General features: G+C 40.2%; 1 protein-coding gene across 2 annotated transcripts in view; it reads right to left on the bottom strand.

Annotated features, from left to right (window-relative positions):
* The window catches only part of LOC110836404 (uncharacterized), a 343621-nt gene that overhangs the window by 271784 nt on the left and 45103 nt on the right, over window positions 1–26734 (bottom strand). For both annotated transcript variants that reach the window (XM_087356219.1, XM_087356222.1), the window contains exon 2: window positions 7998–8056. In XM_087356219.1, coding sequence (XP_087212345.1) covers window positions 7998–8047 — 50 coding nt within the window. In that variant the 5' untranslated portion in view covers window positions 8048–8056. The remainder of the gene's footprint in view (window positions 1–7997; window positions 8057–26734) is intronic.

The following is a 26734-nucleotide window of genomic DNA, read 5'->3' as shown; positions in this document are numbered from 1 at the left end:
GCCAATAAAATGCAATTACATGATCAAATGCACACGTCACTTTCCTTATTAAAATAATGTTTATGTGATCATAATTAAACTAAGGAAGTAAGATAACTGAAGGAACTAGCGGTCGTTTAGCTGATCAAGAAATTAGTGTATATGGAAAAACCGTGTTCATAAAATACCGCCACCGGACCCTATCCTGAGCCACATAAATTTAGTCCACTCCGAATGGATGCCAAGTGAGACGGGCTTATCTCCCATCCAGGGAGTAATATGCAATATCCAATATTTTAAACGAACTAGAGCCCCTGTTCTGTTGGTATAAGAAGAATTCCATCAAAGTCAGAGAGAAGTCGATTAGGGAGTTAATTCGTTTTTCTCGAGGTCCGAAATAAAAGTAACTCAAAAGAAGATTTACTATTCACGTAAAATTACTGAGGGTAGATGTGCCCTGTAACTTAAAAACTCATGAGCACCGGAAGATAAATAATTGGAGCAGGTGGTTTCTCGATTGATACACGAATACCCGAGTCGTAAATGCGACGACGTCTGAGGCACAGAACACTCGGCGGCACTAGCTGATACTTGCGAACGATTTATCTTTTGAGTTGGCAAACGAAAGTAAGTCGAGTCGAGATTCTCGTTACTTCTGTCCGTCTCTTTCTCTGATTTTCCTGCGCCACCCCCCCCCCCCACATCTCATTTTGGAAAAAGAAAGCAGTGACGTTCTAGCCGTCGTCTGCATTCGATCGCTGGAGAACTGGAGAGCAATAATATACGGACTGCCAAGGAGCTGATCACGTGATCAGTAACACCGGCGCCGCCTGGTTGGGCTAACCCTTTAAGGCCCAGTGGTAACTATATGTACCACTTACTTTAATAGTCAGTAACCCTGCAATTTACATTAATGTGTGTCGTATGATTCTCAGTGTAAACAGCGATTACTTCCTTAAACGGCGTTAACCAGTTGATCTTCGTAATGGTGAAGTGTTGTGTTTTCTTCGCGGTACGGACTGAATTCCTAAATATTATTTACACGAGCTTCGTGCTTCAATTTTTCAGAACAAGGTGCTCAGAATTATAACGAAACTCCCAAGGGTAACGTCAATCGAAATTTTACATGAGCAAACTGGCATGGAGACGTTCCGTAACCATGTCAGGAAGCTAGCAAACAAATTTTATGCTAAAAGTCAAGCGAGTGAGAACTCCCAAATTAGGCTGTTAGGTCAATATGACCCCATTTACGATAAATACCAGCGACCGCGGGCCCTACTAGGGGGCTGATCCTGCACATACCCAACAAATTACACATATTTAAATAAAGTAAAGTCCATTTTGGGCAAAACCCTACTGATTTCAGCCAGCCGTTCATCGGAGGACGCTCCAGCGGAACTCCTGCCATGGACCAGACCACGAAACCATCAGCTGAAGAAGACCACGGAAACACGGATGACCTGCATCCATCATATTGTGTTGTATTATTACACCAAATGTACCTGACTTTATCAATAAAGCCCATGGCACAAGTTAGGGAAACCTAGGGGTCGTACTAATCTCTCTTTTGTCTGCCGGACCGCTGGCTAGTAGTCAGCGCGCACCCGGAAGGTCCTGCGACCGGCCATCTCGACACAGGTTTTCCTTGGTTTTCCTCTGTCTTCAAGCAAATGCTGAGATGGTTCCCAAGTTCCAAGTTGCCACTGCAAGCTCCTCATGCAGCCCTCCCTATTTAAATTAATCAACATTTACCACCCCTTAACGCCGTCAAAATTTACCCTCCTCCCCTCATAGTCTCAGCTTTCGCTAATACAAAGTTCAAAATTCCGCCTTTTATGCCAATCATCACACTAACGCCTTCACTCTTACTTTATCCTTAACAGAAGGACGAGCGGGCATTGCCTGGGGACCTTCTAGCTATAAGATGCTCTTTCTCCCCCCCAGATATCGAAGTGTCTCTCACTTCTCCCCCACCAATTTCCTCTTTCTCTCTCTCTCTCTTCGTGTTTCAAAGGGTTAACCAACAAAGAACTGGCGGAAGAAGGCGCACATTTTGACCGCCACTTCCGAGTTTGCAAGTGCTCCAGTAAACAGCCGCGCGAATACTTCGATACAAATCGATACTGCAGCCTAACTCAATCGGAATTTAAAAAAAAAAATACACGTAAAAATTCAGTTAAAACTACACCGATGCATGACACGCAGAAAGACAGAATATCGAAGAAATAAAAAGAACCTGTTTAATAAAACCCAGATGTGTTAGCCCACCGTTCCCAAAACGGGTCCACTTAATTTGGGCAATATGACCTTAAAGCAGGAGAAAACGCAGCTCTGCGCTCAAAACACTAAAAACTGAGTTTTTTGTTATTATTCGTACACACACAGAAAATGGAATGAGACCACCCATCACTATTACGACGCACCGTTGCACGAGACATGAAGTTTAGAGACGCAGCCTCCATTTCGGGGTGCTGTTTGTAACAGGAACCTTTCGATCAGACTTCGCCAAAACCAGACGAATGCAAGGAAACTATCATTAGCGTTTTTTCTTGCCGCAAACTTTGTAACAGACTTGGTTTACTAATATTATCACGGATTCGGAAATCCCGTTGACCGCCATATCTTCTTTAATCGCCATGAACGATCTCAAAAAAATTCTGTCTCAGCATTTTTAAAAGTAGCTACATGCCACATTTTATTCAAATTAACTTTTGTTTCATTATTTGTTTTCCTTCAGCTGAAGGCAGACAAATAACACGGGACCGTGTTATTTGTTTCAGCTTATAATAATGATGATGTGTTTTCAATTAAAGTATAGCCCAGCTCTGCTAACAAAGTTGTTACCTGCTCGATTGCAATGTAATCAGCGTCCTCTTTACATGCATAACTTGCTTAAAATACAGATTGGTGCATGCGTACCAACACAGTTTTGCCAAGCTACTAACTCGTACACAAAGCACAAATAATTCACACAAATCCCACTCACCCCGTTATCAGACTGTTAATTTTGGGTTTGTTCACATTCATCGGGCTGTTTATTTCACAACTACAGTAAGGGAATATACGACACCAATACCATGGAACAGACGCCTTTCTAAGGAGCTGTTAGTTGCTCAGATGGTTAGGAAATAGCTGGTTTCTGAAGTAAGTCACCAGAGCCGCCACTGGACCCTGTTCTGAGTCAGTTGAAACCAATCCATACCCTCCTCCCTTAAAATCCGTATAAATATCTCCCACCCATCTACGCCCAGGTCTCGTAAGCGGTCTGTTTCCTTCAGCTTTGCCGACTGATATGTTGTGTTCATAGTAAGTAACCATGGAAACCGCGAACAGATTCGGGAACGCGAACAGGAAGACATGAAGGATGTTCCGCTGTCTCACCACAGACGGAACTGATCTAGGCTCCTAGACGAGGCGTTTCTCAGTCTTCGGCCCACAGACCACGTGCGCCCCGTGAACAAAGAACCCACAGAACGGTTTGTCTGTGGGAGCCTCAGCTGTGGCCGAGTATTCCCGCATTGCGGGTAGCTCGCTCCCGGGAAAAGCCACCCGGGGGTGTGTTGCAGCGCGGGGTAGTTCGCACTCTGACACGCTGGTCCACACGCGTGCGTGACCTTTCGCCAGACGAAATCACTCTCTTTTAGCATCTCGTTATTTTCCTTAGTCATGTCTTTCGCGAGGGATGACAGAATTTCATCGCATATGAATGAGATTCGCGACGTATCCGCTTCGAATCCCGACCGGAGTTCGGATGCCTTGATTTAGGCCTATGTTTTAAATACAAGCAAATTCCGAGACGGTAAACAAAGTAGGTCGGTCCCAAGTCTGAACCTCTACAGACTTATAGAAATTTACTAAAGAAACCAACAAACAGATTAAGACGTAAATCGACCACAGATAATCGTGGTAGTTGATATAAATGCAGAAGAAACCAACAATAATTCGTGATGGTTTTCATAACCTAACATTTGTTTCAGTTTCTTGAGTCGAAATTTCAAACCAAATTCTGAATAGACTCTGTACAATTTTCACGTTTGTCACATACTTTGTGTAGCCCACAGATTTTTTTTAAAAAAATCAATTTATTCTTGCGGCTTTTTACAGAACAGCTTACGAAATTTTGTTGAAATCCACCTCCTTTAAATATAATAAGATGCATAAGACAGTGTGAAGCCGTAACCGCGTAACGTAGTTAAACATTCGTGCTCATTTAATTAGCGGCAGAGACGGTCTGACTTGTTGGCACTGCATTGCCTGAAATCTGCAGATTTGCCGAGCGTCGCACACAAAAGGACGAGTTAGCTGAGCGTCTCGTGCGACGCGAATGGAGCTTTGAGCCAGCACAGATTCAGCTCATGGAAACACGAAAACATCGCAGGTTCCTTCGTTAAAACACCAAACAAACAACACTCAGCATGGGACTCAGAACAAATCCTGTAAAGGAACGCGATGATATTTACTCCGGGTGAATCAGATGTTCCTAATGGGCGACGATACTACATTTAATCAATATTGGTTTGGAATGTCAGTGTACAGACAGACAGAACAGTACGGCTTCATTCGTTTCGGGACGGAGCCAAAACCAGAAATCGATATAATATGAAGTAGCTTTAGTGGAGACATCGCTTAAGATTTTAAACATTCTATGTTCAAAGCGTAAATGAAAGCGGATAACAGACTGGCCTAACCTCTAGCCTTTATAAAAAATCCCGCCTCCGTTCCTGGCCGCTCATTCCGGACCACACACGATTTTGTAGTGCGAAGTGAATCTATGCCCGTCGATGTTCCGTTGCTTGGCAACCGTTTAATTCATAATTCTATCACTATATGGCGCCACGACGGTAAATAGTCGACAGGAATATACACCCACTATTTTGATAAGAGTGTAAATTGTTTCCGGTCGCTGTGAATTTCGCTCCGAGGCCACGCCCACTTCCGTGCGGTTCGATTTAACTCGTGTTTGCGCGGCTCTCCCATTCTGCGGATAGATTTAGAAAGAGCGCGGCTTTAGCACGAGCAGTGGCAATGTGTTTACCGAACGCCTCCATTAAATGACCTCGAACAAACGCTCCCTTCTGACAGAGCCTCTCTGAGAGGATAGACGGATTACGATCGAGGGGAAAATGCGATTTTCTCTCTCTCTCTCTCTCTCTCTCTCTGCCTGAACCTTTTTGTGACGTGGTTAAGATCCACTAATCAAAAGCGGTACTGGAAGACGTATTATGATCGGTATATTAATTAATAAGTCGTTGTTAAACATCCATAAACGCCAAGTGTTTATCAGAAGCCGCCATCTTCTAGTTCGGTCAATAACTCTTCCGATTACTCAATTTCTGTCTCGACTGATAACTTCATCGAGGAGGCAGTGATCAGCCAGAGATAACACGTGGAAGTAATTTTATTACCAAAGCCCTTGGAGTTGAAGATAAAAATTCTGATTCTGAAGCACGAGGTTTATACACCCCTGATTTTGTGGTTTCTGCGTTTAGGACCCACAAAACACTCTTTGAATAGTGGACATGCCAACTTTATTAAAATGGTGAAATGAAAGGTAAAATTCTAGGTACAGAAAATAAAACAGCCTTACTGTTTGGCCTGTCATATATTTATTTACGGTTCATTTAACGACGCCGTCAAAATCTCAGATCACACGACGTCGAATTGTGTGGCGAATTGTGAATAATGAATCAGAATGTACATGGAAGGAAGCGGTTGTTTTATAGTTTAAGGGACTATGAGGAAACATGTCTGGAGGAACTGACGAAAACCAAGAAAGACCTCAGTGAGGAAGGACGGAAGGCCTCTGGGCCAAGCACTGAACACGGGGCTTCTCGAAGCAGGAGTGACGTTGGTTGGCCTGTGACGAAACTTGTGAACAAGACGGAGATATTTAATTCGGAAATATAAAAGGAAAGAAAAACAGACGATATTAATCACGAATGAAGACGCAACAAAGAACAAGAGATGTTTCCAACACAACAGGAAATCACGCAATCCTCAAAAAAGTATCAAAACATGTTAAAAATGAGCCCTGAAGTAAATTTGATGATGATGTGAAGCAGCCAGTGTGCCTAGGAGGCGTGGAGGTAAAGTTTAACCGGCGGCTACTAGTTCCCCCGGTCAGGGCGCAGTGGGGCTCACGACAAGAAGAAATCCCTTTTCCTACAATGCCTGCCACCTGAACACATTCAATGCCTTACTACGCAAAGCTGTACGTGTCACCACGTGTTGTATGGAAAGTGCTTATTCATTACATCAATTAAGATCAAGTCCCAGTCAGAACGGTGCTCCGACGTCTGATTCGTGTGAAATGATTTTCAATTTAACTCAAATTCCAGTCGGTTAACACCAATCAACAGCTTTTGCCCGTGTCCATATACGCGGTTTATAAATACTGAATGCTGACCTGGTGGGGGGGGGGGTAGGGGGGTTACTCTGAGCTCTGACGGAACGAACATGCAATGGGTCCACGCGTGGATGTAAGTAGGACATATCAACATTATGAATATTTTGATGAATTCGTGTTTTTAAGCTTTAACTGTATCACGACGTCTTGTTATAATTCTTGGTTGTTACATGATTAACTCAGTGAAGCAGGCTTCTTCTTATGAAGCTGATAGTTGCCCAGCTAGTCAACAAATTCCCGTTTTTGTGAAACACAAAGTTTCATTACCGTGCTCGCAAGAGCTCGCCAGTGGACCTTATCCTGAGTCAGCTGAATCCAATCCAAACCCTTGCTCACTATTTATTTAAGGTACATCATAATATTATTCTCCCACATGCACGTAGGTATCGTCAGTTTTCTCACCACAATTCTGCACGCGTTTGTCATATCACACATTTTCTCTGCCCCCTTATACGTTTCAGGGACCATTCAACTCCAATTAGAAAGTAAGGCAAGGGATGGTTTAGATACGCGACGACTGACATCTAAACCTCAACAAGAAAATTAATTTCATTAAAGAAGATTTCAAATCAAACACGTCACAAATATCTTCCACGTACTGTACACAGGCCCATACTTCGATCAGGTACACACTCAACAAGAAAGAACTAACTCACTTAAAGTTCTCACTTCGTGTTCGTATAAATTACAAACAAAACTTCAAACTCTTAAAATCACAGAGGAATAAAGAAAAGTTTTAATTAACTTGTCCGCGACTACAGATTAACTGCTCCATACTCGAAGGCTGGGCAACTTCCGTATCTTTCGCATATGCATTTAAATAACTACTGAGTATGTAAATAACGTGAGGTAGCGTGGGGTTCATGATCACACCGTACACAGAAATGAAGCGAGTTACTATTAATATCCTGTGTATAATTCTCAGTTGTTAAAACCACGCTACTTTTTTCCTGAAGCCTTGAAGTTGGTTCGCCTTGTTGGCCATTTTCGTTTTATTTTAACGACGCACTACTTCATCCATAATTAAAATGCAGACATAGATTAACATGGGGGTAGTCTCAACTTTTAGATTTACAGCACTCGACCTACCAAAGCACTCAACTGCCCTCGCAGGTACTCACTTAAAATCCTCGAAGTCTGAAGTTTCAGAAAGGTGAGATCTATAGTGCTTAGAAAACAATGGTGACCCTCTTCTACATAACTGGATCAGTAATTACTTTATGCAGTGTGTAGTTTGATCAAAATTGGGCAAAATGAATGTTAGTTACCACTAGGTTCTAAAGAGTTAAAGAAACAAATACTAATTAGGGAGCACGCTTAAATTAACAAGGTCCTTCGTCAACCCCAGTTTAAGACGTGTAGCAGGAACTCCTCCACCGAGAGTCTAGCCATTTAGAAAAATGAACCTCCGATGTTCTCAAAACAGTCCTGCCTTCTTCCGGCCCCAACATTTCCCTGTGAGTAAAATTTTCCACTTCCTACGAGACAAGGATTCAGACGCCGCCCTAACCTAACAGCTACTGCAAATCTGATTCGAACGTCCTTAGAACAATTCGACTATTACTTACGGGAAATCGTAGTTACAAAAGTGGAAGTGAATGAATTCACTTACCTTCTGCGGGCTGAATCCAACGCCAGAGTTTCCCTAGCGTCAAGAACCATGGCTGCCTCCTGCAAAAGTAAAGTGGTACAAGTTATTAGACAGAAATACCACACGGGGCCTGTTTCTTTGCTTATTAAACACCCGGATGCTGGAAATGTCCGTTCTTCGAAACATTTACCTGTAGAATGATGACGCTCATTCTCTGGGCGCCAAACAGCACAGCTACCGCAATGGGCTGATGCTCTAAGTGGTTCTGTTCCTTGTGTTTAACTAGCTACTTTGTTTTAACAACCGTCCTCAAGATCAGAGTTGTCAGACATTTCTCCTACAGTCAGCCGAGACACTCAGTTTGCCCGCACAACCAGCGTGTCGATGAAATTGCCGTCTTTCACGGCGCTCGGGTTTAAACCTGGAGTGTGTATGCGTATCCTTTTCCAGCTTCAGGGACAGATTTGTTCCAAATCGCAATTGCTCCTAAAACAACGGATTCTGCACACATCTGGCAAAACTGCATGAGGCAGGTCGGAAATCCCTGCCTATGAAACGCACATCGACCGCTTGACGGCGATAATTTCATCTTCAAAACCCTCCACAAATGCCATACATCACGCAACAGGCGTACGTCATGTTCCTGAATGACCATATCAGTCCGTCGGGATGGATCATGTAACTGCAAATGCGTTCGAATTATCTTAACGGAAACATAACAGTGCGTACACACACAAAACAGTTCAAATCAGGTATATATCTGCAATTCGGTACTCAGTATTATGTAATTACACTTAAATGCTGAAATTTATGTTCTTCTTTCGGAGTAATCAGTGGAAAACAAACGCAACTTTGAAGTATTACAATTCCGTATCCCGCTGGATACGACCACAATGTACTGGCAAGTTCGGCTACGGATCACTGCATTTTCCCGGCTTCCTGGGCCGAGATGAGGTCAATTTCCTACATTCAAATCAACTTTACTGAGCTGCATATTTCTGCATAACTTTGTGCTTCGGTTAGAACAACAACAAAACAGATAAAATACAGAGGCGGCAAAAATATCGATACAGACCACTACTTTGCATCTGTCTGCTTTCCTCCTATCAACGAGGGCACAGAGCGTGCTACTACTCCACTCAAAGACATTGGCTATCTCCATCCCAGATATCACGCGGCCCACACCTCGAACCAAAGGGGCAGTAACAGATATTACGAAAACCTTAGCGTCAGAAGGCACGTTCTTTCAGTACAGACGCACTCCAAAGACATTCTTATCGGTCGGGGACCCAACTCCGCGGCTACAATTTTTTATTCTCTGTAAAGAAATGCCAACAGAAGCAAAAGTTGGGGGCGGTGGCGGGGGCGGCAGGGGGGGTGGCGATTGTTCAGAGAGCCGCCATTGTGCTCTGCTTCTTGTAGCAGGACGAACAAAGAGGCTGCGAGGTTCCGCACGAGACGACGTTTGTTATGACGGAAAAGGAAGGAAACTGAGACAAAGTCGTGCTCTGGGAGAAGATGTTCGGGGGTAGGGACAGACGTCGATCGCCGGCAGTGCGATGATTACCACTTCCCTCACCGCGGGGGGCTAAGCACTACTTTGAGCATAGTAAACCACTTTTTACAATCGCATTCAGCCCTGTTTCCCGCCCGATGACGTAAAATTGAAATTCAGGCAAAGCTGGTGTCAGTATGTTGCATGGGATTGTTAAACACGTAATTTAATCCGTGTTTTAAATTCATTTTGAAATGTAAGATGTGAGGTTCTGCATTGGATTGAACTGATTCAGTTGCAATGCCTACACAAAATTTAATTTGCCCTTTAAACTTCTCAGGTTTACATCAATGTATCTACGTAACAGACAAGAAATTTTCTACCTGCTGCAATGTATAAGAGACATACAATTCGATAAGTTACCTCAATTTTTAAGTAATGAATTTTCTGCATCCAAAACCCTTACTTACAAATGGTCTTTAACCCCCTAATACTTGACTCAAGTTCAGAACTTAGATGCAGAAAGTAACAAAAGCAATTCGGCCAACAGGAGCCTTACAGTGGACATCCGTAATCACCACACTTCAATCTGCATTGCATTATAATTACTAAATGGCAGCAGTTCCCCACAACGGGCTTTGAACCCACGAGCAGACCGAGACGACAAAGTTCAATGCATTTTAATTGCACCCGGTGAGAAAGGCGGCTACCTGCGAAAACAAACATTGAGTTAGTTCCCCCTCCCGTAAATTTATGTACAACAAAAGTTCATTCAGACGAGGCAGCGTTTTTGTGCTACGTCTCTGGAGTCTAATGATGTTTATAGATGGTCTGAGTGGCGAGTGGTGATTCGGGTCTGCAGAACCGGAGGACGGAGGACGGAGACAGAAGACGGAGCTAGCTAATTAGCGGACATCTGTCACCTGGGATACCCGTAAGGGCATGAGTGGCACAAGACGAGCATGCTCTGGTACCTTTCACAGTCCCCGTCAAAAACGCTATATGCACCATCTAATCATCATCATCACCATCATCATCATCAAGACAGACGAAGTTATTTAACTTCATTCGGCTTTAAAAATGCGTTAACTTCGATATGGGGGAGATTCTAAATCTGTAAGTTCAGTTCGTTCAGAACAAAATAAAGTAATTTACGAGACACTCGGCTGAACATTCCGACGTGAATAAACTGAGTCTACAGAGTACCGTCCTTCGTGAGACAGCGAAGAAGAAATTGGAGATTTTGTATTGAAACCCATCGTTCATTACGACGTTCAGAAAACCCAATTACTCGAATCAATTTCGAGCCAGACGAATCCGGTTCACACTTTCATGCCACAGTCCATTAAAATATATCTTAATGTTATCCTTCCATCAATGCCCAGGTCTGGTAAATTGATATTTTCCACGAGAGACTGTAGGAATTAAACTTTGTACTGGACCGTTCGCGTGTTTGTAGCAAACGTGTAAGCTTGACCCTTTCAGAATGCAAAATAAATAGGTACTGAGCACGGGAAGAATACGTATCTCCGAAACGTCGGGAGCCACCTGCAATGCCAAGCGGCGTACCATTACACAGGAGACCGAAATCTAAATGGACGTTTCTATGTTGTTCTATTGTGTGGTTTATGAATGATAGATCACGTGTCATAAGTTCAGAGAGCAACTCTGCGATGTGCGAGTAACTACGTATCTTTGCTCAGGATCACATGACAGAAGGAATCTGTGTTCTTAAGCAAATGGTTCGTAGGATGGATTGTCGGTTTAATTGCGGGGATAAGTTTACAGATAATTTACATTTATGCAGATCGTAATTGCTTTGTAGCTGAGACGTTGTCTTACGTCACTACACGAGAGTACGTCCTCGCATCATCACAAGGCTCGCCGGATGATGGAATTTATTCCTACCTGAAACTCGCATAAAGCATAAAGCTTTAAAGAACAATGAACATGATAGGCTTGCTTGTTTTAAGAAGGGGTATGCTCCATGAATGGAAGACAGTTGAGGAAGGTCAAAGAAACGGTGTATTAAGAACACGCTCTCTTACTTCTGCTTCTGTTTTGGGTTATGTCAGTTAATTTAAGGTCTTTACGTAATGATCACGATGTAGGCTATCCACGATTTTTGTTCGACATTTCAGAGGAAATGCTGTCGCCATGCTAACTCGCACGTCGATCGTGAGACCAGAAGGTTCGCCGTTGGCTCCGAAACTTCTGGTTCATTAAACATCTTGATGTGCTATCAGACTGTACTTTACTACGATGTATAATTTAACTGTTAAAGCCTAGTTGCAACTGTGTGTTACACGTTTTTTTAAAATTCAATAAGTGTAAATTTTTTGTTTGTTTTGTATGATTCTTAGTATAAACAGGTATTATTTCCTTAAAGAGCATTAGCAAATTGATCTCTGTAGTGGTGAAATGTGGTGTTTGAGTTTTTAAATTGTATTCAGGCGATCGTCAGTTTGAAAAGTTGATGAATATAATAATTCAGAATACATAAGGCCGAGTAATTATAGAAATAATAAAATCTGAGCTCGGTTTCCAAAGTGGTAGCGGAGACCTATGAAATACGTTCAGTGATATGACTAATTGTTGCAGGGATATGAAGTAGTAGAGATAGCTCACTGCACAGATCAGTGAGTTCAATATTTGTAGGGGTAATTAGCAGAAACTAGAGCAATCGTATAGGAAGAAATAGTGTTTCTTTTGGTAAATGTGCTGTTATTGTCCTCACGGTGTGGTGACACTATGTCTCTGTGGAACTACGACGAGTGACAGTTAAATGCTTCCCACGCAGAAAGTTCCTCAACTAAAATCTACAAATTTTAATGAGATATGTATTGTTTGTTGTGTGCACGTTTAGTGTACACTTAAAAATGTGTTAAAACCTATACTCAAAAATTGGCCTCCGCTTTATGCACTTCGAATAAATAAAGCATGACACGTCGAACTCTTGCGGGCAGTGCCATTATTCTGTATTAGCTTCCATTTAATCTGGAACAGGACTTCGTGAACTTCGATGAAATGGGATCGAACACACGTGTGATGATATTTTTTCACCATAGCCAATCAGCCATCAATCTGTTCTCTCAATAATGTTTGAAATTACAATATAACAGCAACGTAAAGTAACGTCTAAAATCTCGACTTTTTTATTCGTGAACCATATTGGAAAACGTTCCGGGATCAATCACTTGCATGTCGATCTCTTGTTTTCCGCTAGTAATAGCAACTATCGATTTAGTGATTAAGTAAATTACAATTAAGGTTTTAAGGACGGTATAGACGGGGACATCCGGAGCTGTAAGAATGGGCCTGGTGCTTAGCTGTCGGGCGTGGCTTGGTGCGTCGTTATTAAAGGTGCGTCCGCACTATTCGTATCCCCGTAAATGTGGACGTAGGACTCGCTCCAGTGTCGGTAGAGTAGCTGTCTGTACACACGTGGTAACAATCTCTATCCTTCCACGTAGTACAAAGTAGCTCCGGCGAAGACGTTGTCAGCTTTAACTCCAAAGAAAAACAACTTTGGGAACCAAGAATCGAGAGGCATAAATTCCAAATCGATATCAAAACAAAACATATTTTAACCACAAGGTTTTCTGTCTTTATTTAACACGCTGATTCACTCTGAAATTAAAATCGAGACTGTGGCCTGTCCCTAGAAACACCTTCCACTGGCTCTTAAGTAAAATAGTAATTGAACTCAAATTAATAGGCCGTGAGGGGTTCAAAGATATGTTACAAAACGAACCCTTGAAACGTGCCGTTGGGCTCCCTAGTACCTCTAAACATTAAACTACAGCTCAGAGCAACATAACACAACACAAGAACGAGGGCTAAAATCTGTTCTGTGGGTGAATTTCGAGACCGTGTGTTGGCTTCTGAGCGTGCGTCTTGCACGGAGATGGCTGTGTTCTGGGTCGTAGCGCCGTGTAGTCTGATAGAAATTTGCCACCGTTTCAGATATCCTTGCTGCACCCATCATCAGGGCGATGATCGCCCTGGTGATAGAACCTTTAAGGTATATCCGACAAACTAAATGCAGTTCTGATTGCAACGGAATTAGCAGTAATAATAGTAACAACAATAATTACAGAACAATTTAGTTGACACCCCTGGTAAACACTTCAGGCATGGAACTATTAAAGACGGTCACCACTGTAACAGCAGACGTCTTACGGAGACATTAATTTCGTTAACTCCTTGATGCTGAAACTTATCTAAAATATTTAAATGTTTGCACCGCAAAGAAAATACAAACTGTCTCCATTACAAAGATTAATTGGTTAATTCTTTGCACAGAAATAATTGCTGTTTATTTTGCAAATACCATATGTACTAAATGCAAAGTTGTTGATTGTTAAAGCAGGCGGTACAGTATACGTCACCGAGCTTTGAAGGGCTAAATTTAAATGCAGTTTCCAGAAGCTATTATGTAATGAGCATAACGGACAAGGTTTCGATCTGGTTTATGGACAGGTACCCTATAGGTCTGTGTAGAAGTTTTGTAGTGTTCTGTCTGCCGACAGGTCCATATGAACAGGATCCTTCCATCCTTTTCTCGGATTGGGACCTGTTCATATACGTTCTTGGCAGATGATCCAGAAGTGGTTTGCCATTGCCTTCTTCTGTGTGTGAATGGAGTAATTGTTGGGATGTTACGGAGAAACCGGGTAAGCCCCCGGAGGAAAACTCCGTGTTGCCTAGACCACGACCTTGCCCAACACAAGTTATAAATTCGGGCACCGCCGGGAATCGAACCCGTACAATAACATTATGAACAGCAACAAAGTTTTTATGTAACGCATTTAGAAGGAATAAAAGATTAGTTGCCTAACCCACTAGCTACATTGCATTTTGTTATTGGTTTATGACTTTACATTATTTAAATGAAATATAAGCAGCTTAAAATTTGTGGGACTGCAGTTCCGTACAGCAGCGATGTGGGTTTTATGCGTTTTGCCTGTAACTCCTATACCGGTAAGTTGCGAGTTTAGGATGAATATTTATCACTTATGATTTTTCAGTTCTGTTTCGTGAAAACATATAGGACCTGCCTCCCGGCACTGCCATCTCTTTTATACATGTCCTGTGCTCTCTTATAATCATACTTTCAGCACATTGTCATATAAAACTGTGTCGTTTGTTTGAATTCTCTGCAGACAGTCATTAGTTCGTATTATTATTATTATTAAGTGTTCTGTCTTACGACAGGTCCATTGCTCTGCCCAAAAAGAGCTCTCCAGTTGTCCCTATTCTCGGCTTCTCGCTTTAATTCCTGGAACGTCATCTTCTTTCCTTGTTTAAGGTCGTCGGTTAGCTGTATCAGTCTTCTTCCCAGTCCTCGCTTTCCTTCAACCTGGCCTTCGGTGATATCACTCAGTAATCCATTCCTTCTCATAATATGTCCCAGCCAGTTAGCTTTCCTTCGTGTAATCGCCTGCAGAATGCTTCTTTGCTCATTGACTCTCCTCAATACTTCTCCTCAATACTTCTTCTTCGTTCGTATTGCAGTATAAAAATTATGAGTCGCTTTGTAATGGTCTGTACGCTATGGAAGTTTCACGTTAAATAATTGTATCATTCGGGGTCTACAGAAAAAATTGATTCTGGTGCCGTGCTGGTGTAGCAATAAATAAAACTACGCCACTGATGAAGTCTTTATAAAAATGTTTAAAACAATACGTAATTATATATGCATGTAAAAATACCGAAATAAAATGAGGCTGAAAACATATCAATACAAAGTCAAATTTAATTTATTTTCATCAATAAAATTATGATGACAAATTATAAAGGGCAATAAAATGTTGCCCAAAGTAGAGGGTTCATTGAATAAAAAGTATAATATCAAAAAAATATTAGTCTTCATTAACACTTCTTCCTTGAATACTAAATACATATATTTACACTCTTAGTTTGAAGCAATAAATAAACATACGAGATGAAGGTGTACCGAAATTCAAGTTATAATTCATTAGCTTTGAATTAGCAGGTGGTATTAGTTTTCATACCAGTGAATATAAGATTACCACTATTAAATAACGGCGAATTATTAGGAGACAGAGAACGTAGATTTGCTACGGTAAAGTGACTTTCTTAAGAATCAAATCACTTCGCCCATTGCTATTGCAGCTCACGAGGAGCTCAGAATCTTTGTGCTAAATTCCCACTAAGCCTATGTAAAAGAAGAGATGTAAAATCAGACCGTTTTGAAGAGTCTCATATTTACGCTGAACGCAAGAGTTTCTGACTTGAGTTTAATCCAACTTTTGCCAGTACGAATCTAATCTCGTCCATCTGCAATGTGACGAGATCTGTCCGCCTACGTGAGACTTAGTGACCTCAGATCACGTAATACTGTTTCATCGTTAACTATTACCCGGTAGGCGATGGAAACCTCCAGAGGCGTGTATTGTATGGCTCGCCTTGGAACGATGATCCAGCGAGAAGGCGAGGGACAATGCAGTGAGATGCGTAAACAGCTTCAACACTTCGTACGCACGCACGTACAGTGGAAGCTGTTATGATTACTAATAACACCTGCATTACTGTTTCATTAATATGTACAATCTGCTTTGCTGTCTTACACCCTCTATATAATAAAAAAAAAATTAGTGTTAATTTGAAACGCAGGGAACTGTGAATACGGCATTATTGTTCCTTCTAAAAAAACACACTGGCCTATGAATTTTCCTACATTTACTTCGTTCTTATTCATTACGAAACGTGGTGTCTTAAAATAAAGCAGAGCAATTTAAATAAATACATGTGAAATTGGGGAGGATTAGTTTGCCAGTTTTGAAGGTGTCTAAACCTGTAAGTGCTCAAAATGTATGCAAATATTTCTTTTAAATTTAGCCTTCATTATGTTACAGTTGCATTCGAAATTCTTTGATGTTTCGGCGACGAAAACACCTTTTACACGATTTTCATATTAAGAACAGCTAAGACAGCCCAGACGTAAACTGCGACATTTGTTAATCTCGTGAACAGCGCGTTGTATCGTGGAGCCACAAAAACTGACACAATTGTTTCCCGGTTTTTGAAATTTTTGTTGTTCTTCTTATTGTTATTTCGTCACACATTAAGAAAAGTGGGCTAACGACATTGATGTTCTTCCGCTCGTTCAAAGAGATCTGTCATGTTACTTTTAGATCTTCAGGGCAAAGAAATTTTAAAACAGGGAAAGAAGATATAATTATGAAGCTGTGAATATACATTCTGATGAGTAAAGATGATTCATGGGTCTTGGTAAGAAAATTTGTGACTGTGAACTATTTAGCTTCTGTTTACATCAAGAAGTGGGTTCTTATTTAACATTAATATCGTTCAGTACCATCGCCTCCTTCATTTTAAAGATTTCACAAGTCCATATTAAGACAAATTGCAGAACTCCGTGGATGGGGACCAGACCATCGAAAGGTCTTTAACATCACACAACGTTAAGAATAGCGGAGAAATATCCATGCCAACAGCGGAATGTGAATCCACGATCCAAGTGTTTCCGTTGCCCTGTGGCCACCGGGACCACGAATTAAAATAATTTTTATTTAATTATTTATTTTGTTGATAATTTACACGTCTAACAGACCATGCCTTAATGTAAGAAATGAAAAATATCGGTCGCGATGTCACAACTAGTAGCCATCATAAGCAGTTTCAGAAAAATCGGTGTCACAGTTTTGGATCCCAAACAGAACGTTTCTCTTACCGGCGAATTTCCTGAGGAAGAAAACAGGAGAAATAGGCCTGTCTGTAATACGAAGAGGAATAAGCTACAACATAGATTTGTAGATATGAAGGCTTCAGTTTGTACTCGTGAGATGAATTACTGACATGCGGAGTTGAAGGACGACAAAGTATGACGTTCGTTGTGTTCACCGCTGTCTCTGCAATGAAGTCGGGGTGTCCTCGCAAAGCTTTCTGCTACAATAGAAGTCGATTTCTTTTTGTTCCTGAAATTGCCATCTCTACAATTCTGTATCTCCCATGTCCTTTTCTGTACTACTTCCAGATCATCAACATTTATTTTTATTCCTTTCCCCTTTTATATTCTTTAACCTTTGTCCCATTCTATGTTCTTTTTAACGTCTAAGTTATAAGAGCTATGGTCATTTATTGACCCTTCCCTTATAACTGACATGAAAAAGATCCAAGTTTTTCGTGGTAGTTCTGCTGAAAATTGGTCCAATAGAAAGAAGTACGTAAGACGTAAACGATAGGAAACTGCTCATTTCTCAAAGAGCCTAAAAAACCTCAGATAAGAATAAGGAATTCTTAAAAATAATAATGTATGTATGTATGATATTAGGTTTTCACAGCGGTGGGTATGAAGATTCGTCGCCCTGATGACGGAGGCAGTATGACCTCTGAAACGTTGGTAAACATCTACCATTCTACACGGCGCAACAACCCAATAATAATGTAGACACACGGTTAGATTTGAGATTTGCACCTCGGATTTTAATTTCACTATATCAACTGATTATACCACATTTGTGCATTCGGTACGAATGGTTGAAGTCAAACGTGATTCTTATTAACGTAAGCCAATCTACGAGTATAAAATGTATGTCTAGTATATAGTAATGTTAGATTGCGAAATGATTACGGATGGTGGATTCAGAAGGGTGTTTAATTAAGTGGTCATTAACTGTCTCAAGTTTCTGTTACAGAATTTGCTTGAAGGGAATAATTCAAACCAAGAATAAACATAGTATGGAAATCTTCCTTCGAACCAATTTTCATACCGGGACGTCCTGATGGCGTAGCAGGAATCAAATTGCGATTTACGGTTTTCGATTTTAGTTTTCACCTCACTGAATCTGTAACGACACATTTTGAATAGTGTATATTATATTACGTGGAATTATATGTTAAATGACGGCTGTCGTCTGGGTCGTAGCGCCGTGTAGTCTGGTAGAAGTTTACCGACGTTTCAGAGATATCGTGATTTTACGCACGCGACTTACTCATCGCCCTAGTGATGGGGGCAGCAAGCACCTCTGAAATTTTGGTAAACTTCTACCAGACTCACTGTCGTGAGAACCTCAAATCCTATTTATATGTATGATGAGTAGGGAGGTATCTGAAAGGAGTCATTCTTCGTTTATAGGTAGATAATCTGCTGGGAAACAGTAGAAACTGGAATAAGCATAATCGATTCCTACGCAAATATAACTGAGACACGTTAACGCTACTTTAATCTGTTCTGTCCATTTTCTTTAGAGAACATTGGCTATGCATCTTGATGACGTCCATGCTTGAAAATCGAAAGTGCTGGTGATTCATGATCTTTTTAGGAATTCGTTTTACAGCCTTGGAGACTTTTGAGTGCTTGTTTGAAAAGGGAATGCTTTAATCTCGGTAGAAGAAATTCTCCTCCCAGCCGTTCAACCTTTTCATACCTTAACTAATTAACAAGAAGTTTCAGAGTCTTCCGTAAAAAGATAAAAGGCATTCAACCGGTCAATAAATTAATTCCTTACTTCTTAGGAACAGAAAGGTTTATCATCGTGTTTAGAATTGCCAGTAATTGGACCATGTTCCCAAAAGGTTAAGACGCCATCTTCATACCAACATCCGTTTTAATAATATTATTATTCCATTTACATCTACGAAATCCACACGACCTCTTCACTTGAGATGTAAATGCATTTGTTCTGTTCTTGTCATATACCCTGGGCGTCTCATTCTAGTGCTCGATGAAAAATGCGAACTTGTAGGCTTACGTTCTTAATGTGCCTGTATGTTTTTTTCTCTCCAGACTTCTAGTTACTTCCGGGTTTTAATCAAACGACGTTTTATATAGGTTTAGATTGGAAATGAGTGAAAGAATATTTGTTGCATGCCGCGTGAAACTCAGAGGCTGTGAAATGTTAAAAGAAAAGGATCAATGTAAACTGTGAATTGAGAAATAATTATCCAGGAACTGCATTAAGGTTTGTGCCAGAATTTGCTATCGTGATTTAAAAAATAACGTTGCCTCTTTGCCCGTCACCATATCCTGTCTCCTGCGTAGGGCCAATTAGATTACCAAAACAGGTCATGGAATGTAAGCACGGCGTAACAATTACTACGCCCATACCATCTTATTGTCTCTGTATTTCCAGTTCTTGATGCACAATTTCCCGAGGCGTAATGAGAGGCTGTTTGGCCTGTCAAAACATGATCTCTGACCTTTGCGAATGACTTCAGTGACAGCTGTTTCTTCCAGAGATTCTTCACACGTAGTTGGGTGTCTGCCTGCGGATTCCCATACGGCAATTACCACTAGATATTCTCCAATTCCACCTGTTCATGCCGTCATTGTTGTTAAATGTTGACCAAAATTGGAATGTATTGACCGGTTTCAGTGAAATTCACCAGTTGACTGTCAGATGTTAGTATAATTCGTGCAGCGGTTCTCAAGTTCTTACATGCTGACAGCCAGACGGAACTAATGACAGACAGACAGAAATGGCGATGCCAGTTAATGAATTCTTGCATTTTATACTTGAGAAATGCGCCAGAAATAAAGAAACTAAAGAGACAAAGGCAGGAGAGACGGAATGGACGATAAGAAAATGAAAGAAGTAATAAAAGAAAGAAAGGGGAAAATGAAAGTATTTATATTTTATGCGTTGTGTGATAATGCCATTTGAGAGTTCCTTGTCTTCTTGATGTGCCACAGTATTGAGAAACAGAATTAGTACCCAATTTTTTTGTCATGGTGACCATGAAGAAGGAAGTAGTAGGTTCCTGCGAAACGTTGATAGTGCTTTTATTGCATGTAAATGTGTTGCATTGCATTTACAGAACCGGCAGGAACGCTTACACGGTCCACAAACCAGAAAATCTAGTTGACTTCCCACGCTGTTAGAAGGGTAACCGAACAAATCACGCCAATTTCAAACGAAGTGGTGACGTGATTTTTTTTGACGTAAATACGTCTATAAGGAAGGGTCATTCGGAAAAAAAGTGTAACGAAAAAGGGGAACGAAAAAGTATAACAATGGTAACCTAGGGAACGTCGCCTGTTTACTCGGCATTATTGTTACCTAGGAAACGTTACATTACATTTCATTACATTGAAATACATTACTTTACATTACATTCATCTACCACAGACCCATCTTAAGCGTAACTAATTCCAGCATTTTTGTTACCTAGGAAACGTCATCTGTTTACTCGGCATTGTTGTTACCTATAAAACATTACATTACCTTACCTTACATTACATTACCTTACCTTACCTTAACTTACCTTACATTATATTACATTTCATTACATTACATTCAGCTACCACAACTAATTCAAGTTAAATAAGCAAAGTCTTAATCAAACTTATCTCAAATGTAAAGCATGTATGAAGGAAATATTTAGAATAAACCAATATATAAACTTCCTTTCCGTATAGACGTATTTACGTCAAATTCTCCGGAACCGTGGTTCCACTGACAACTTTTTGGTTGTGATGATAAAACAATGAAATAACAAACAAAATGGTATCAATGTCTTGTTATTTGGTGTACATAACCCTGACGAGAGTGGGAGAAAATAATTATGAGTAGTTGCATTAAACACGATAAATGATAATCCATGTGTAATGTATATGGAATAGGACGGCTGTGACGAGGCTATACAATTGATTGCCATCAACATGTAGTCGCGTCCTTTGTGACTTGCATTACAATGTATTATGAGTGAAATATGATTTCATGGTTCGGGAATGATATATCAAGTGAACCGAATTAGTGCAATGAGATTGAAATGCATTATATAATTGTTTAGTTAAACCTATATCGAGCATGCCTTAATGTCTAGGCAAACACGTAATTTGTAAGAGTAGTATCTCATTCCTCGACTTCTTTTTACTTGACGCAGAAAAACTCAACGGAATTTTGCAGAGTACTGGGTAAAAATACTTATTTTGTGATTGGAAAGAGGTGGGTCAAATTTCAGCAAAGGGGCAAGAGGTCCATACCCATTTTCATGCTACGAGCGAGATACCTCCTTAGGAAAATCGGTCATTTGTGCTCCGAAATAATTTTGTGTTTTGTAATGTATATAAAAACATTGTAATTTAAAACAATGAATGACTCTTGTTTAATGCACAGTGCATGTTGCCGTAGAAACACACAAATCGCTCAATGTATTGATCCCTTGTGGACTTGTGGGCAGATACTGGTTTCATAGTCAACGTTGAATATGGAGGCAACATGTTTCACCGAAACGTCTGTTTCTACCTACAAGTTCACGTTCACGACAGACTCCGTTGAAGTCATCGTTGATTATTTTATCCTCCTAGAAATATTGTATGAACAGTAGTAGACAAATTATGAAGCTCCTCATTACGCAGTCTCTTCCGTTCTCCTGTTATTTAATGTATTTTAATTCAAAATATTCTCCTCAGTACTATTTATCAGACACCTCATGTCTCACATACAAAACAACAGGTAATATTAAATTTTGTTTACTGCAATCTTTGCACGTTTAGGCACGAGACGACTCTATGAAAGGTTCTGAATTTCAGAATTTAACTCCCCTTTCAATTTCCTCGTGAACGTAATTTTTATTTGGTAAGGTATTTCTAAAATATTTTCCCTTTCTCATATTTCCAAAGGATTTATTTATTCTCTTTACGTCAAGATGTTGTTTTGCATTCTCTTGACGAGATATAATCTTGTACTTTGGGTTCACTTTGGTCTCTCTATATTTTTTATCAGCGCCTGTCAGAGTCGGTGTATTCTATTTATAATGGTAATTTGTTTAATAAATAAACCCAAGCAGAAAATAAGCTTATATATTAAGTTAAATTCCAATTCCTCTTGATATACTTGATGCCCCTAATGGTATATAATATAACGCAGTATAGAGTTTCTCCTTATAGGGTCTTTAATATAGGTTTTGCTAAACCATGTTCTGATTAGCTTAATTAGTCTCGTCAATGTAAGACCTTCAAGGGGAATACTACAGTACAATGCTTCTGCCATGAGCCACAGGCTGTCTTCGTGTGTGTAACGAATGCAGTCTGCGACTAATAGTTTATCTGTTACATTGAAATACACTCTGACGGCCCTCTTTAATGTAATATACGCACAGAATTAACTCTGAGAGATGAATTTTGGAAGCAATTTTTTACGTAGTTGACAAGAGTGATGTTGTCCGATAGTTAACTGTGGTTTTATTGTCTGTTTTCTGGATGCGAGCAATAATGACTCTCTTTAACTATGACAAATCCTCGTTATTCCGAAGAAAATTAATGCGTCTATATATTTAAAAATGTAATTATCTCCCGTTTGTAAAAATTATACTAGATTTTCATCAGTACGCTGTGATTTGTAAGTCACTTTTTCAATAACAATTTCAACAGCAAAAACAAACAGAGAGTGTTCAAGTACTGAAGGCTCAGCTGTATGTATTTAAAGTCTGCCCAACATTATTCATCCCACGAATATTTAATGACTGAAGTAAGTTATTTAGTTCTAGGTTGGTGACACGTATTAAAGTAATTTATAACTGTGGGAGTCCCTGATATTTTTCTTTACTTTTTTTTAGGCTCCTTAATTTCTCCCTTAAAATGTTGCATTCTCTGTTTCTGATAGTTCTCTTAGTGGTTTCACATCTTAAAATCTTTAAATTTCTCCTTACTATCCTAATTTATCCTAATTTATCCTTATTTCTTTATTCTAATAATTTTTATCACTTTGTCAACTCATAATCTATTGATTTAACTCTTAATAACGCGTCCTCCAATCGACATGATCATGCACGCTTTCCAAAACTGATTCCCTGTACGATGTTTAATAAGTGTACCTGTCGCTTGATTTCGACAACATTTGGCGTCTTGTGCTTAAGTATTTTGTGTATCAAAGTTGTGTTTGCTCGTTTATTTTCCGGAGGTTTTCCCATAATATTTTCAACCACCAGTCAGCTCCTCTGAAAAATCGCATGTCAATTATTCTTGAGTGCTACGAGTTCGATAATAGACTTGATTAATCTGTGCGTTTTTCCATCAGAAGTTCATTTGAATTCATTATTGTCGCTGTGTGGAAATTACATAGCCTGCAATTTCCATTTATATTTTTGAAGTGACAGTGTTTACTAAAGTAACCCAATTTCCATGTCTGTTTTAATACACGTACGAACTCTCACAATAACCGGATTAAAAACATATTTTTGTAGGATTTGAGGTTCTCATGGTGGCGAGTCCGAAGATGGATGCCTTCTAGGATGTAGCGCCGTGTAGTCTGATCGAATTTTACCAACGTTTCAGTGGTCCTTGCTGCCTCCATCAACAGAGCAATCGCCCTCTGAAAAACTTCTGAAACGTTGGTAAATTTCTACCAGACTACACGGCGTTAAACCCAGAAGACAGCCATCTTAAATCTCTTCTGTGTTTTCGTATTTAACTGCCTTAATATATGGATGTGGAACGGTAAGGAATCGCTGGAGTTCACGCTCTGATTCTTCAGAGAAGTTGAAGTCGCAGTCTACGACTAAAATGCTTAGAACTGATTTCCTCTGGATCGCCGGCGTCCTGTGTCTTACTTCTGTTTGTTCTTCCCGATTTTATAAACGTCCGTCATTCCTTAATGTTACAAACATTTCATTTTGTATTATTTTGTTTTTTTAGTACGAACTGTCTGCTTCTATTTTCGTTTGCAGGAGGGGCTAAGTGTCAATCCATTGTCCTAAACCTGCATGTCTTAGCTGGTTCTTCGATTTCTTTGCAGAACACGAAAGCATTACGCGGATGTCGTTTCTGCCTGTGTTCTTATTCCATTGTGTCGTTTGCAAGTAAATATTGAAATTGGCTATAGATTGCATATTATATTGTTGGTTTGTGGAAAACAAAATAGAGCGAGTTTTTATTTTGTTAATGTTTATAAAAGGAAAATCGCACTTTACTTAAATGTCAAATGTTTCTTTCTTTCCTCAAAGATGGCTCGTCGACAAAGTGACACAAAATAGAATGTAACAATTCTTCGGTACATTTTTCTCAGTTCTGTTAATTATAATTAAAAACACAACGTTTCGGAAGCTGGTTCTGCTTCCGTCATCAAGGGAACCATACAGCCTAGTCTGTTGGGTCCACTGGAAAGAGCCATCTCACGCCACTGGGTCTTAACTGATGGACTGTATTGTTTGACCTGATAACGGAAGCATGAAGGGCTTCCGAAACGTTGTGTTTTAAAATTGGTAGACATATGTTGATGTCCAGTTTAATGGTATGCTTTCGTCAAAAAGTTCGGACAAATTATTTTACTTCTGTTTGTACTGTGCTATAATGCTGAAACCTGGTTTAGCGTCAACATTGACTTTCCCAAGAGCCGATAACAAATATTGAGTGGTATCAGGAAATGCTTAACAACATCTGAGCTTAGTAGCTCTTTTTTTAATGTTACTCTACAATGAAACAACATGCCACATTGTACAATCGTGCTAGGCGCCATTTTATTGATTTCGTGATACTAATTACACAATAATTACAATACTTTCGTGGTCATAGACAAATATTTTGGTTTCTGCTTTTCCACTGACTCAAAGCGAATGTAACTAAAGCACGATGACCGAGCAGACTTTCATTGTCATTTGATGATTTGCAATGGACAGGTGGCTAATGGGTTGTAGAAATGATCCAAGCCCATTTGTTTAACCACATGTACACCTGTAATTTCGTGCAGTTAACACTGTCCTGAAATCAGTGCGGGTCGTTGGCTAATACGCTTTCACGCTTATTGCTGCCAAATGGTAAGTAGCTGGTTAACCATACTCATATAAAAATGAGGTAAGGTAAAGGTAAACGTCATAAGGAAGTCACGAAAAAATCGACCCACCAGTTTCCCAGATATGGGTCTTTGAAATTCTCAAGGTTATAATTTTCACGCTTATTTCTGCCAAACGGTGAATACCTAGTTAACTATACTCATGTAAAAATGAGGACACGTATAGGTCAAGGTTATATGGAAGTAACAAGATCGGCACAATTGTTTGCCTGATACAGGTCTTTAAATTTCTTAAGGTCATTTCTTTGCACGCTTATTTCCCCCCAAACCGTAAACACCCGGTTGACTATACTCATGTTAAAATGAAGTCACGGATTTGAACCGTTCTAAGGTTCAGGGCCTTAATGACCTCTGGCGGCCGGCATTTGAACTGTGTTTGGCTGGCCACGAGAAGGTGAAGTACCGCAAGACGATGATCCAGCTAGCATAATCCTCGATTTTCCCTTACGTCACGACTAACCAATTAGCTTCTTTCCCCCCTCTCCATGTCTCAGGCTCGGGAAGACGGGTGATTAGGATTGACCTGGCTTGGGTCTTTCTCTTTCCGGTTCGACCGTCATCATAAGCAGACGTGCGTTTGGCTTCAAAATTCTTTGTTCTCTATTTTGGTTCAAAATTAAGTCTGATATGCTTATTACGATGGTCGACGGAATTTGCAGCTAGTGTATATAGTTTATTTCCTTGTTGTGTTATTTTTTTGTGAGTAAATGGAAATTGTAAGTATTGAATGTGTGTGGTCGGGCGTAGCCCAGTGTGTTAGGCATATGTCTCATCGTATAGGTTGACGAGTATTTTATTTTTTTTTCATTTAGTCACTATTACTCTCTTGTCTGTTTTTTTTTTTGTGTGTTTAAAAAGGGTATTTTGATTTGTTGTCATTCACGAGAAAGTGTGGAGTCTTGCAATAGTGAAATTGGACACCTGTCGCGAGGCTAGCACTGTGTGATAAGTCGGGGGAAAAACCAAGTTTAACACGAGGCTACTGCGTAGCAAGTCGTGTGATAACGAGGCTATGCCTGGTGAGAGGCTAGCGTCCGCTTGACCGCTCTTTGTCTGGATGGGAATCCCGGGCTGGAGGCAGTCGGAGATTGAAACGTCAAGTGAGGAGAGTGTTAAGTTCGAATCCGTGTGAGGTTCAGAAAAAGAGGGTGATCAAGAAGATGGAACTTGATCTTCTTAACGTTGTCAGACCAAAAAGGGAATTTGGTCTCTTGTAACACAAAGCTAATGGAAGCTTTTGTCGTTTGTTGGTGAAAGCACTGCGACCCATATATTAATACTTGTTATGTATTTTGAATTTACTTGTGGTCGAGTGTACGAGGTGATGTGTTAATTGTGTTGAGATCAGTGTAAAGCCGATATGGCGGCTAAAGGGGAGTTTGTAGGTAGCCAACTGCGCCTACAAACATTCATATTTTTAAAGGGGGGCCTTACGTAGTATTCTGTTTAAAATGAAGAAGGGTTTTTCAATGATGTTAAAGGTGTGG

Source organism: Zootermopsis nevadensis, unplaced genomic scaffold (assembly GCF_977971745.1).
Source record: "Zootermopsis nevadensis isolate Lab colony 2312 unplaced genomic scaffold, Znev_1.0 Znev_ptg000026l, whole genome shotgun sequence".
Classification (NCBI taxonomy): domain Eukaryota; kingdom Metazoa; phylum Arthropoda; class Insecta; order Blattodea; family Termopsidae; genus Zootermopsis; species Zootermopsis nevadensis.
This window is presented reverse-complemented; position numbering and strand designations above follow the sequence as displayed.